General features: G+C 31.3%; 1 protein-coding gene across 1 annotated transcript in view; it reads right to left on the minus strand.

Moving 5' to 3' along the window:
• SI (sucrase-isomaltase) overlaps nucleotides 1–12,765 on the minus strand; it is a 100,122-nt gene that overhangs the window by 19,348 nt on the left and 68,009 nt on the right. Inside the window, exons 35-38 of the mRNA XM_019023079.4 lie at nucleotides 11,088–11,204; nucleotides 9,716–9,803; nucleotides 8,619–8,757; nucleotides 333–466 (exon numbers count right to left, since the gene is read on the minus strand). Coding sequence (XP_018878624.3) covers nucleotides 333–466; nucleotides 8,619–8,757; nucleotides 9,716–9,803; nucleotides 11,088–11,204 — 478 coding nt within the window. The remainder of the gene's footprint in view (nucleotides 1–332; nucleotides 467–8,618; nucleotides 8,758–9,715; nucleotides 9,804–11,087; nucleotides 11,205–12,765) is intronic.

The following is a 12,765-nucleotide window of genomic DNA, read 5'->3' on the forward strand; positions in this document are numbered from 1 at the left end:
ATAATAGCCATGAAATCTAGAATTTCTATTCATTTCTCTCTATCAGCTCTAGACGTTATCTTTGCCAGCTACTGCCCTTTTCAGTAAGGAAACTCAGGCCAATAACAATGACACTATTTCCTCAAAATAAACTAATTGAAGATCATTAGTTTCTACACAGCACCCTCAATCCAGCTTCCTGGCCCACTGTCTTTTTCTGATGCTATATGACATAAAGTACGATGTGAAGAGCAAAATTCTGAGGACTTATAAATGTTATGACCTAGCACCAGCAAAAGTGAGTATCTAATAGAAAACACAAAATAATAATAAAGATGGTGACTTTCACTTACCAATGATTGATTTGTCCATGTTGTCCCATCGTGCATAGTTGTCTCCAAGCCAGTGTCCTCCCCATCGTCCACTAGTAGGATACGTGGAACGAGAAATTACAATCCCTCTTTTTCCAGTTGTCTTCTGCAATGCACTAATATAGTAGAGAAGTATTTTTGAGTTTTTACATGAGATATTTTCTCCAAATATATCTACTTATGACTACTTTGTAAAAAAAAATAGTGATTTGTGGTGCTTATATTGTCACTTATTACAACTGGCTCTTGATAAGTTTGTCTTCTCTCATTAAATTATAAAATCCTCAAAACATAAAGGACGTCTTTTTCCCTTCCAACATTTACCAGAGTGACATGCAGATATTAAGAGGCCTTTATATATTCCTTCAATGTATACAAGTTAAATCAACTATTAATTGAATGAAATCAACAAATTCATCACATTGAGCTTTTTATTTTACTTTAATGTATTTTTAATAAAGGCTTATGCTCTAACTATTCATTGCCCCAACGCCTCTCAACTGTAACATATCAACACTTAATGTACATATTACTGTGCAGACAATGCCTACTATCATACTCTTTGCTTTAAAGGTTTAATTTGAAGAGAGCAAAGTATTCTCGGGTCTTAAAACTAAAAAGAATTGCTCCATTTCAAGTGTAGAATCTATTGGGAGTAAGTTCTTCTCAACAGAATGGGTTGTGTAAATGAAATCATATGATTTATTTCCCTTCTCAGTCTTTGGAGAATGAATTTAATGACATGCATGTTAAAATATGTTCTAGTTTTAGAAAAAAAAATAAGTATTTTTATATCATCTTCATCTGTTTTCTTCTATCTCCCTTTCTTTTCCCTCTGCCTTTCTCTCTGACTGAACACAGATTATATTATAAGAGTATCAATAACGTTTTACTCTAATATTAGTTGGAAATAAAAATTTTATTTTTATATTACTCAAATAATTTGAATATGAATAAGAGCTACAGAACTATCTTAGAAGATACCACAAAAACATAATTAGGCAGACTTTACTGGACACTAACACATTATCAAAAGTATTGAGTCATTTCCTTGTTACAGCAGGATCCCAGTGTTTGTATGTATATAAAGCTCCTTCCATGACACCTTGAGATTCCTAAAATCAAGTGCTATACTTTAATCTTCCTTGCATCCCTTATATCTAATGCAATGCTTGGCATGTAATAGTAGCTCAAGAAAGTTCGGAATTAATGTCTCAAGTCAAAAGTACAGGAAACTAAAAATGTATTAAACAGACATAACATATTGAACCATCACTTGCTAATAAAGGCAATATTGTGTTAGTTAACTTAAAATGTTCTACTAATTGTCACTCTTTTAAAAAACCAATAAAAGAAAATGATCTTCACTGCTTTATTTTTTCGTAACAAATATAAAAGGGCCATTTAGGAATATTAATCTTTTAAATATACATTACATATATTTTTTGAAATTTAATAAGAAATAAATATATAAATATGAAGAGTAATAATTGGTGATAATTCTATAAATCTATATGAAAATGTATTTTTGGAGTTCAGTTCATTTGCAAACAAAATTAGTTTTGTTTAATATAAAATTTATTTACAAGGACAGTGTTGTCACAAATTCTTCACGTGTTCACATGCAAGAAAATTATGTTTCTGGAGGATTTCTTTTTTTTCTCTATTATATATCTTACACTTGAAAAAATTCTTTACTGATACTTTAAATTAATAGCTGAATATATGCTTATCAGGTTGATAAGGATTCTACATAAAGTAGTTTCACACAATGGGCACAAAGTTAGATAGGAAGAATAAATTTAGCAAGATGACCGTAGTTAATATATTGTATATTTCAGAATAGCTAAAAGAAAGAATTTTAAATGTTCTCACTACAAATAAATGATAAATATCTGAGAAGATAAATAAGCTAATTAGCCTTATTTGATCATTTCACACTGTATAATGTATGAAAACATCACAAGGTACTCCATATTTACTACTGTTAATTGTAAATTAAAATAAAACTATAAAATAAATGAAGTATTTTCATAATAATTTTCTCTTAAGGGAATTCTAAACTCTTATATAAGAGGAATCTCCTCTGTAAACCCTCACACAGAATATGTATTTGATGCCACTAAAGATATAAAGTTCAAACACGGTAAATATATTCTAATTATTTCCAACAGTGTTTCAATTTTACAAATTGTTCAGTCACAATTAACTTAGTTTAAGTTATTCTTGAGAAACAGCTTTAAGCCAGAAGAGTTTATTCTTTGTTACCACTTGACATTGGAGAGTTCAGCTTATAGGAAAGAGATATTTTTGTTGTGTGTTTATTATTGCCTACAAGAGCATTTTCTTGAAATATATTTTAAAAATTAGAATATATCTTCAATTATTATAAAAAAGTTTTTTATAGAAGTAAAACCAGAAACTCTACATATATACTACAAAAATGAAATGTGAAGAGAATATTAAATTTAAAAATTTAAAACATATTTTTAATCTTCCAACAATAATTAATATCTTTATTTTAGTCATAGTTTCTAAAAGAAAATGTTAAATTAATTAATGTGACTATTATCTTTAATTACTGATGAAATCAATTTATAAACATTTTCCAAACACTTCTATCTCATGACTGGATGGTGTTCTCATGATTGGATGGTGTTAAATTATTTTAGAATATAGACTGCTGTATAGTAGAGAAAAGAAAGTTATTACAGAATTGTTATCCTCATTTTTATGAAAACAACTCTTTGAAAAATCAAAGATATTTTATTGAATTATTTTTGAAGGCAATATATTTAGTATTATATATTTAGTATTTATTAGAAATATAAATTTTCCCAATTCACATTTCAAATAGTCACCATTAGATCAGAAAATGTAATATCTGTTTTAATTTTGAAATTGGATAACAAGTATTTTGTAGGCTAAAATATTTTAATTATGTTTTAGTGTATAACAAATTAATGAAATTTGAAATTTCCTTTAGCAAGAAGACAATGTGAAAGACTATATCATGGTAAGAGTTTTATAGATTCATATCTCAAATTTTATATTTTGATATACCAATTGTATCAACGTTCTATTCATCTATATCATTCAGACTCTAATGTCTGGAAGACATGCATTTACTATCTGGTCTTGAGACGAACAGCTGATTAATAGAAAGTTACAGCTATAACTAAAGTAACTTCTAAATTAGTGAATGAGGTGAGGTATACTGTGTTTGTTTTTCATAGACTAGTTTTTGTTTATTTAAAAAAATATATACAAGAGACCACTTCCTAGAGTTTACAATGCCCCCACTTCAAAAAGGCACTCTTATTTTTCCAGAAAGTTACATTAAATATAATTTTCCAAGTTGCAAATTATCCCAGTTTATAAGAATATCTGCAAAAATAATTTATAAATATTGACTTTTTCCATTCCATTTTATGATTACAAAACTCTTGGGCACTTATTTAAAAATTGTATATTAAAACACAACCTAAGCATTCAGAGGGAGTCAAAGATGTTTAATTTTCTAAGTTCTCTCTAATGAATAGTATGTACTAATCCCTAACATCTTTAAAGCTTTTGGTAAAAATGAAAATAATATATGTGTAGTTACATAATCCTTGAATATTTGTCTGAAATTTGAACCCATAATTTGAAGTAGATTTTTGAATGTATTTCTTTCTACATTTGAAGAATAGGCTTTATTTCAGTACAACATTGAATTTCAAATTACAAGAGATGAGAGCAATTGAAGACTCAAAACTTTTTGTGCAGGATTTCTATATGAAGCTTTTTTTATTTGCCATTAGTGTCCATGATTCTTTGTGTAAAACTATCTGAAATTTCTCAAGCTGATTAAATCCCATTTCTGAATCCATGCATGCTATTCTTTCGTTGCATTTCTTGTTTGTTTCATGTTAAGTGAAAGAGCACAGTAGCAAGAAATAGCTAAATGTCAAATATGTGGCAGTTTGTAAGACAGAAAATAAGTCACTAAAAAACAAAATGCTATGGTCTGTATAACTTGAGAAAAAAACGTGTGTTTATAATTTGTTCAGTTTTCCTCAATGATAAACAGAAAGACTTTACTCTTCATAATTTGCTTAAATGTAACATGTACCTTATTTATAGTGTTTTTTTACATTTGTCAAGGTCTTTATACATGTAATTAATTATTTAATCTCTAAAATTTTCCGAGTTCAACAGTTTTTTGTAATTGAAAAAATTAAAATATTAAGAAAGTATCTGAAACATATGAAAAATCTAAGACTGCATAAAGTAGGCTACTTAATACTTAATCCAATTAATCTACTCAATATAAGTAATGTGATTGAAACTTGCACTGAAAAGTTTTATGAACGAGAGCAAAATTAGCACTAATAAGTATATGTATATTGATTTCATTTTCAAGGACATTCCATGGAAGATTGTGCTGATTTCCTCCTCATAATTTTACTTAAAAGTGGAAATGGACCTTACATATGCTTAAATATCTCTGCATATGGACTATTTGGAAATTTACCTGTATCTACCTTGAACTTATCAAAATAACTTTGACACCTGTGATTATAACAGGATAATGATGAATTTATTTAAATTTACTAAGCATCCACAATGTGTCAAGAATCATGTTTGACTCTGTAATGTGCTTCAGAAGTATACTTATTTCCTGTCTTCTGTGGAGAGGAATTTTTTTTTTCAATTTTTGTTAAGCTACATACTTTCAACTCAAAGCACATAATTTTTGTCAATAAGATCATCAGTCAATTTTCAATATTTTTGTTCTTTTTAATGTCTACAGTTTTAGTTAAAGTAAATTTAGCTGTGGATAATTATGCCCCAATATTATGTTCCAGCAGGGTTAATCAAAAGTAACATTTGCCCCAGTGAAAAGGCATTGTTCAATGCCAGTTTATTCACTGTTAAAATAGCTTAGTGTTTTATTTTTGGATTTGGTGAACAAGTGAGTTTTTGGTCATACATTCATGTATTCTGAGTTGATTAAGAGTTAATTGCTAGAAATAAGATAAGTAGGTTTTACAAAGTGAGAAATTTTATCCATACTCTTCAAAATGCTTTTTATTCTTTTATCAACTTCAGCTATTTGTTAGAACAGAAGTTTTCAACCCTGTCTGCTCATTAGAACTGCCTGGAAAGTTTTAAATATTCAGATGCTTAGGCTATAAAAGAGACCAATTAAATAATAATTTATTTAAAAATCACAAGCCTTCTGGTAATTGCAAATGAAAAAGCATACAACAGATATACAAAATATTAAAAGCAAGAAATCAAATAACACCAGAGAAAAGGGAAATAAGAAGAAATGAAAGAGGAAATGAGAAGACCATTAAACAACCAGAAAACAAACAACAAATGGTGGGAGTAAGTCCTTACTCATCAGTAATGAAATTGAATATAAATGGATTAAACACTCCAATCAAAAGATGCAGTGAAAAGACAAACCACAGAATGGGAGAAAATATTTGCAAAATAATCATTTGACAAGGGATTAATGACCAGAATATATAAGGAGCTCAAACAACTCTATAGGAAAAACTTCTAATAATCTGATTTAAAAATGGGCAAAATATTTGAATAGGCATTTCTCAAAAGAAGACATACAAATGGCAATCAGGCATATGAAGAGGTGCTCAACATCATTGATCATCAGAGAAATGCAAATCACAACTACAATGAGACATCATCTCACCGTAGTTAAAATGGCTTTTATCCAAAAGACAGCCAGTAACAAATGCTGTTGAAGCTGTGGAGAAAAGGTAATGCTCTTTCGCTGTTGGTAAGAATGTAAATTCATACAACCACCATGAAGAGCAGTTTGAAATTTTCCCAAAAACTAAAAATAGAGCTACTATATGATCCAGCGGTCCTGCTGCTGAATATGCATCCAAAAGAAAGATATATCAAAATGATATCTGCCCTCCCATGTTTATTACAGCACTGTTCACAATAGCCAAGTTTGGAAGCAACTTTAGTGTCCATCAACAGATGATTAGATAAAGTAAATATGGTACATGTATACAACGGAGTCCTATGCAACTATAAAAAAAGAATAAAATCCTGTCATTTGCAACGACATGTAGGAAACTGGAAGTCATTAAATGTTAAATGAATTAAGTAAGACACAGAGACAAACTTCATATGTTCTCACTTATTGTGGGTGCTAAAAATTTTTAAAAAGCAAAACATTGGACTCATATATATAGACAGGAGAAAGATGGTTACCAGAAGCTAGGAAGGGTTGTGTGGGGGTGAAGGGAAAGCAAGTGTTATGGTTTGGCTTTGTGATCCCACCCAAATCTCATCAGGGATTGCAATCCCCACCTGTCAAGGGAGCGACCTGGTGGGAGGTGATTGCATCATGGGGGCGGTTTCCCCTATGCTGTTCTTGTAATAGTGAGTTAGTTCTCATGACAGCTGATGGTTTTAAAGTATGGCAGTTCTCCCATCACTATCTCTGTCTCCTAAAGTCATGTAAGATGCACCTTGCTTCCCCTTCACATTCTGCCATGATTGTATGTTTCCTGAGGACTCTCCAGCCATGCAGAACTGTGGGTCAATTCAACCTCTTTAAATTGCCCAGTCTTTAAACAAACATCTTTAAATTACCCAATCTCAGGTAGTATCTTTATGGAAGAGTGAAAATAGACTAATACAGCAGTAATGATTAATGGGTGCTATATATATAGTTAGAAAGAATGAATAATATATACTATTTGATAGCACAACAGGACGATAGTCAATAATAGTCAATAATAGTTTAATTGTATACTTAAAAAAAACCTAAAAGTGTAATTGGATTGTTTGTAACACAAAGGATGAATCTTGGGGGGAAAAATCCTTCTGTTTTCTATGAGATGATTACTGTGTATTGCATGCTTAGTAGATATCTCACTTACCCAATATATATACCCACCTACTATGTGCACATGACACTTAAAGAAAATCTAAACCCTAAAAAGAAAATCTCCAAGTGATTATAATATGTAGTCAAAAGCCAGGGATCTACAACTGCAGTGTCTAATACGGTAGCCACTAATTATCTATGATTTCATATTTAATTATTGTATACTACTACTTAAAATTAAATAACTTTAAAATTCCATTCCTGAGTCACACTAGACACATTGTTCCATGGCCATATATGGCTGGTAAGTACCACATTGGCACCCAGAATTATAGATGATTTCTATATATTTATTTATTTTTTCAGACAGGTTCTTGTTTTGTTGCCCAGGCTGGAATGCAGTGGTAGAAGCACAGCTCACTGCAGCCTCAACCTCCGGGGCCCAAGTGATCCTCCCATCTCAGCCTGCCAAAGTGTCGAGATTACAAGTATAAGCTGCTGTGCCTGGCCAGAAGATTTCAATCATTGCAAAACTTGTATTGGAAAGTGCTAATGAAGAATTGATTTTCAGTGAATGGTCTGTATTGCATCATCATTGGCCTTACATAAAAGTTTGTTAAAAATGCAGATAATTAGTATGATCATTAATATTTGAGAAGTTCATTAAAAGGGCTCTAATTTACTAATAATGAATTTATTTATTTTATGTTTTTATTTTTATTTTGAAACAGAGAGTCTCGCTCTGTTGCCAGGCTGGAGTGCAATGGCGCAATCTTGGCTCACTGCAACCTCTGCCGCCCAGGTCCAAGCGATTCTTGTGCCTCAGCCTCCCGAGTAACTGGGACCACAGCTCTGCACCACCACTCCTGGCTAATTTTTTGTATTTTTAGTAGAGATGGGGTTTCACCATTTTGGCCAGGCTGATCTTGAACTCCTGGTCTCAAGTGATCTGCCTGCCTCAGCCTCCCAAAGTGCTGGGATTACAGGCGTGAGCCACTGTACCTGGCCTGACAATGAATTCAAATAACAGATTTAGTCAAATGTTTGATGCTTTATGTCTTAATGATATCAAATTATATGTTATTAATTCATTTATTAATATTAATCAAATATTATTAATTGAGCACCTACAATTGGCCAGGCACTATGCTGGGCACATAGAAACAAAATAAAAATGGTCTAGGACTTATTTTGGAATAGTATAGAAATTAGAATATCACAATAAAGATATTTAGATAAATTAGAAAGAAACACATTTTTTCTAAATGCTATGAAGGAAGAAGTTACAGAGAACAATTGGGAAGTAAAGAGATACAAGAGAAGATTGTTGGGACTGTTAAAATGATAGCATTAAATGTAAGATCCAAAGAATAAAAGAGTCATGGAGGATAACTCAGAACATTGCTTACTCATGAGTAGGTTTCATCTGTGACCATCCATAGAGATTGTGAACATCGTAATGCAAAACTGATGTTCCATCACTAAGAATCTGCTCAGCTTCCATGCAAATTGTTCTGAAATGTAATCCATCAGTTCTTTTTGTGAGTTCTGGAAAGAATCAATGAAAAAATATTAATATATTATACAGTGCCCTACAATGAAACGTGTAACACATAATTATGTATTCCTTGACAAAGAAATTAATCAGTGTTTTATAAAACCTATGTATATTTTAACCATTTGTATACTTTGTATGAGTTAATTATCAACTTAAAATGGCCTGAAATTGTAACTGAATTACATGAATTAATAAAAACCTGAAAAATAAGTACACTCCTCAATGTCTACTCTTTGTAGTGCATTTAGATGGAAAACACTGATTAGAATTTTATTAAAAATTCACTTGGTATCATAAAGCCCAGAGTTTAAGGGCTAGGCAAATGTTATAACACTGCCTTTTGATCCACATTTTCTCAGTTTAAGATTTTTTTCCAGAGTTTTGCCATCACTTTATATGCTAATAGTTTGTGACGTTTTCTGCCTGCATAAGAGAATGATGATGAATATGAAACATCACATTCATCTTCATTTCCTTCTATGTCAAAGGTAAACAGATAAGTGTTAGCATTCTTTCCCTTATCCTTAGTAAAGAAACACTTATAAAAACTTCCTTTCAAAATAATTTTATTTTTTATCTTAAAGAGTATTTAACATTTTTTGAATCTGGGAAAATTATTAAGCAAACCAAAATAACAACTTCAAACAAATTTAGAATTGTGTTCATGTAGATAAAATATATTCCTTGATTTTTTTCTCAAAATAGTGTTAAATAATATTGGTAATGGGTCAAGGTGTGGTCCAGTGTGTGGGTGGGTAGTGAAAATTGGGTGTGTGAATCCTATTCCCTACATTCTATATATATCAAATTGATTTCTTATATATACATATATATATTCTATATATATATTCTATGTATAGCTAACTGATATATATCAGTTTATATTATATACCTATTAATATATAATAATAACATGATAATATCAAAGGCATACCAACAATATTGTACCTGGGAAATAAGGTGGATAATTTAGTTCATCATTTCTGCATTGATTAGTAGTTGTTCCATTTACAAAACTTGATGGCTCATTCATATCCTTAAAAAAAGATGACAGAAAAAGGTAAACAAAAAATAAATTTACAACGTATATTCTCAAAAGAGCTAGTTCAAAAAGTAAGTAGGTTAACATATTTGAACAATGTTATATATAGTCACTATTCTAAACAAACAAAATTGTAAAACATCTCAATGATATTAGTTTATCTCATTGATTGCTTTTTTCAATCAGTTTCCTTTTGAAAAATAAGATGTTCTATTTTCTCTGTATTATGCATTATACCCATAAAAATAGTTTATTTTCATATCTTTAAGACATAGCATTATAATAATATGTGCCCTATCATCTCCTTCCCCTCCACTCTTGCCCTGAGCCTGATATCAATTGCTTTTATTGCTAAAACTACAAGATATATTAATAGTTTACAAATGCAGATAATTTCAAGAAGCATCTCTATTGAGTACATATCTCAGAATCTCAGTAGTCATATTTAAAAGAATCATGATCTAAATAAATAAGTCAGCCACCATTTAAAATGGATTGCCTCCACCTGAGAAAGATAATTTTCTCTGGATCCAGATGACATTCTCAGGAATATACTTAAGAGAATCCCTTATGGTATACCAATTGATACATCTAATAAACATAGATGTTCCATGAATTTTTAAACAAAATATATGCTTTATACAATCTTATATCTACAAAGTTTCCACATAGTGACAGCTGTATAAAGCTTTTTTCAATTTAAAAAATAAGTAAATTAATGCTTTACACTGGAAAAATCAACAAAGTAAAAAATTTTTCCTCTGGAAATTGAAATATATTACATAAAATTTTCTGTATTAAGCACTTACTTGTAGCAAAGTAAATTATTTTTATGCTATCTCAAAAAATATATTATTAAAAATCTTACTACCAACATTTTAAGGTTACTTCAAAAAAGAAACTTTAAAAGACAATGTTACCAAATTTAAGAAATTTTTATCTCTCATACAAAGGACTAATGGTTATTTAAGCCTGAGACTTATTCCTATATTAAATAAAAGTGAAATAAATATTTACAAGGATTTATTAATATATAGAATATTTTGCTTTTTGAATTTTGCAAATTGAAAAAGTCCAGGAAATAGCATCCATACACATAAATTTAATTTTTAAAACTTTACTTTAGCAGTTGTTTGCGTAAGAAAGTTCTGTGGGGGAAAAAAGTGGACTAGTTTTCAAATAAAATATTTTGTTGACATTATTTGAGCCAAGTACTAATTTTGCATAATCACTGCACAATAAATAACTTAAAACATAGATTGTTCAAAGCTTACTTACAATCCACAAACCATCAAACTTCATCTTTTCATTGTAAAAGTCCACAATTTCTCTGGCCCACCACTCTGCTGTGGAAGTCCTGAAGAAATCTGGGAAAGCTGCATGAGCTCTGGAAGCCTGTAAAACCAAAATTTAGGCTCACATGTGGAAAGTCTTAAGAGAGATTATATACATATAAATCTGAATGTATTTGACAGATTCACAAGTCATGTATGACTAATAATGAAGGAAATTGACATCAATCTTAATTACATAAATGTGTGTGGTTTCTTCCTCAACACTTCAATAGAGTAAAGAGGGACATCGGTGGAGATAATAGAGCCATTTTGGAATCCTATGTGAATTATAAAGGAACAGTTCACAACCCACAAAAGCATTATTTTTAGTGCTTCCTAGAGTAATGGGGAAGCTTTTTTTCTCTGTTACTGCAGAGCCCATACTTCAGGTTTACCTTTGTGGAGCACAATGAAACAGCAAAGGACCATAGTATAAAGCCTGTTTTTATATAGCTTTCTCACTTCCCAGAACCATCTCACCACCCTAATCAACTGCTTCTTTTTTTGTCTCTCACATCTAGCCCTTCCCATCCCAACAGAGAAGAGGTGTTTTATTCCAATCTCTACTAAGAATATTCCCTACTTGCCAGTCGAAACATAAAAGTTCCAGTGTCAGAGTAACCGTGTGTTAGCAAAAGATTGACCTGCAGCTAAGTTAATTGGGTATGTCTCAAAAAAATGACATGACAACCTGGATGCTTTTTTGGCACATGTTAAGATTCTGTTGTAACGGCCTTAACAGTCTTCTTTATGAACAAGATATCGGAGGACATACAGAAAATGCACAGAGTAGGAAATATAGAGATTTACAAAGTACATATGATGGATTTTGTTTTTTTTTTAAGATAGAGTTTTGCTCTTGTTGCCCAGGCTGGAGTGCAATGGCACAACCTCGGCTCACTGCAACCTCTGTCTCCCAGGCTCAAGGGATTCTCCTGCCTCAGCCTCCAGAGTAGGTGGGATTACAGATGTCCGTCACCACGCCTGGTTAATTTTTTGTATTTTTAGTAGAGACGGGGTTTCACCATGTTGGTCAGGCTTGTCTCAAACTCCTGACCTCAGGTGATCCACACACCTCGGCCTCCCAAAGTGCTGGGATTATAGGCGTGAGCCACCGCACCTGGCCTATGATGAATATCTTCAAGAGTAGAAAGGGACTTAATTTTATCATCTTACCCATTAATTACATTTTACTCATAAGGCTTGGTGGGATTATATTGAATATTTTCTATGCAAGGATCTCCCGTATGATAATTAATAACAAATGGTAGCACCAGATCTTTTTCATTAATTTTCACTTTTCTGCTCTTTACATAATTCATTTTTTAGTTTAACTTATTCTATTAGCTGGCTGCTTCTATCACTTGTATAAAATCATTGATTATATCCAGAAAATCAATCAGGTACATGTAATCCAACACTCTTGATACCTTTTGTGGAAGAGAATCCCAGGGAATTCTGCATAAGCCATTCTACGTAAATTGACACTGTCCTCCAACACCTATATAAAAATCCATGCCTGTCTCTCTAGTGGTTCTCAAGAATAGTGGGTGGAACTTAAGTTGAAATAACACTTTTTTCTTCAATGACATAGTTCAGTAGGTTCAATTATCTGACTCTGT

Source organism: Gorilla gorilla, chromosome 2, assembly GCF_029281585.2.
Source record: "Gorilla gorilla gorilla isolate KB3781 chromosome 2, NHGRI_mGorGor1-v2.1_pri, whole genome shotgun sequence".
Lineage (NCBI taxonomy): Eukaryota > Metazoa > Chordata > Mammalia > Primates > Hominidae > Gorilla > Gorilla gorilla.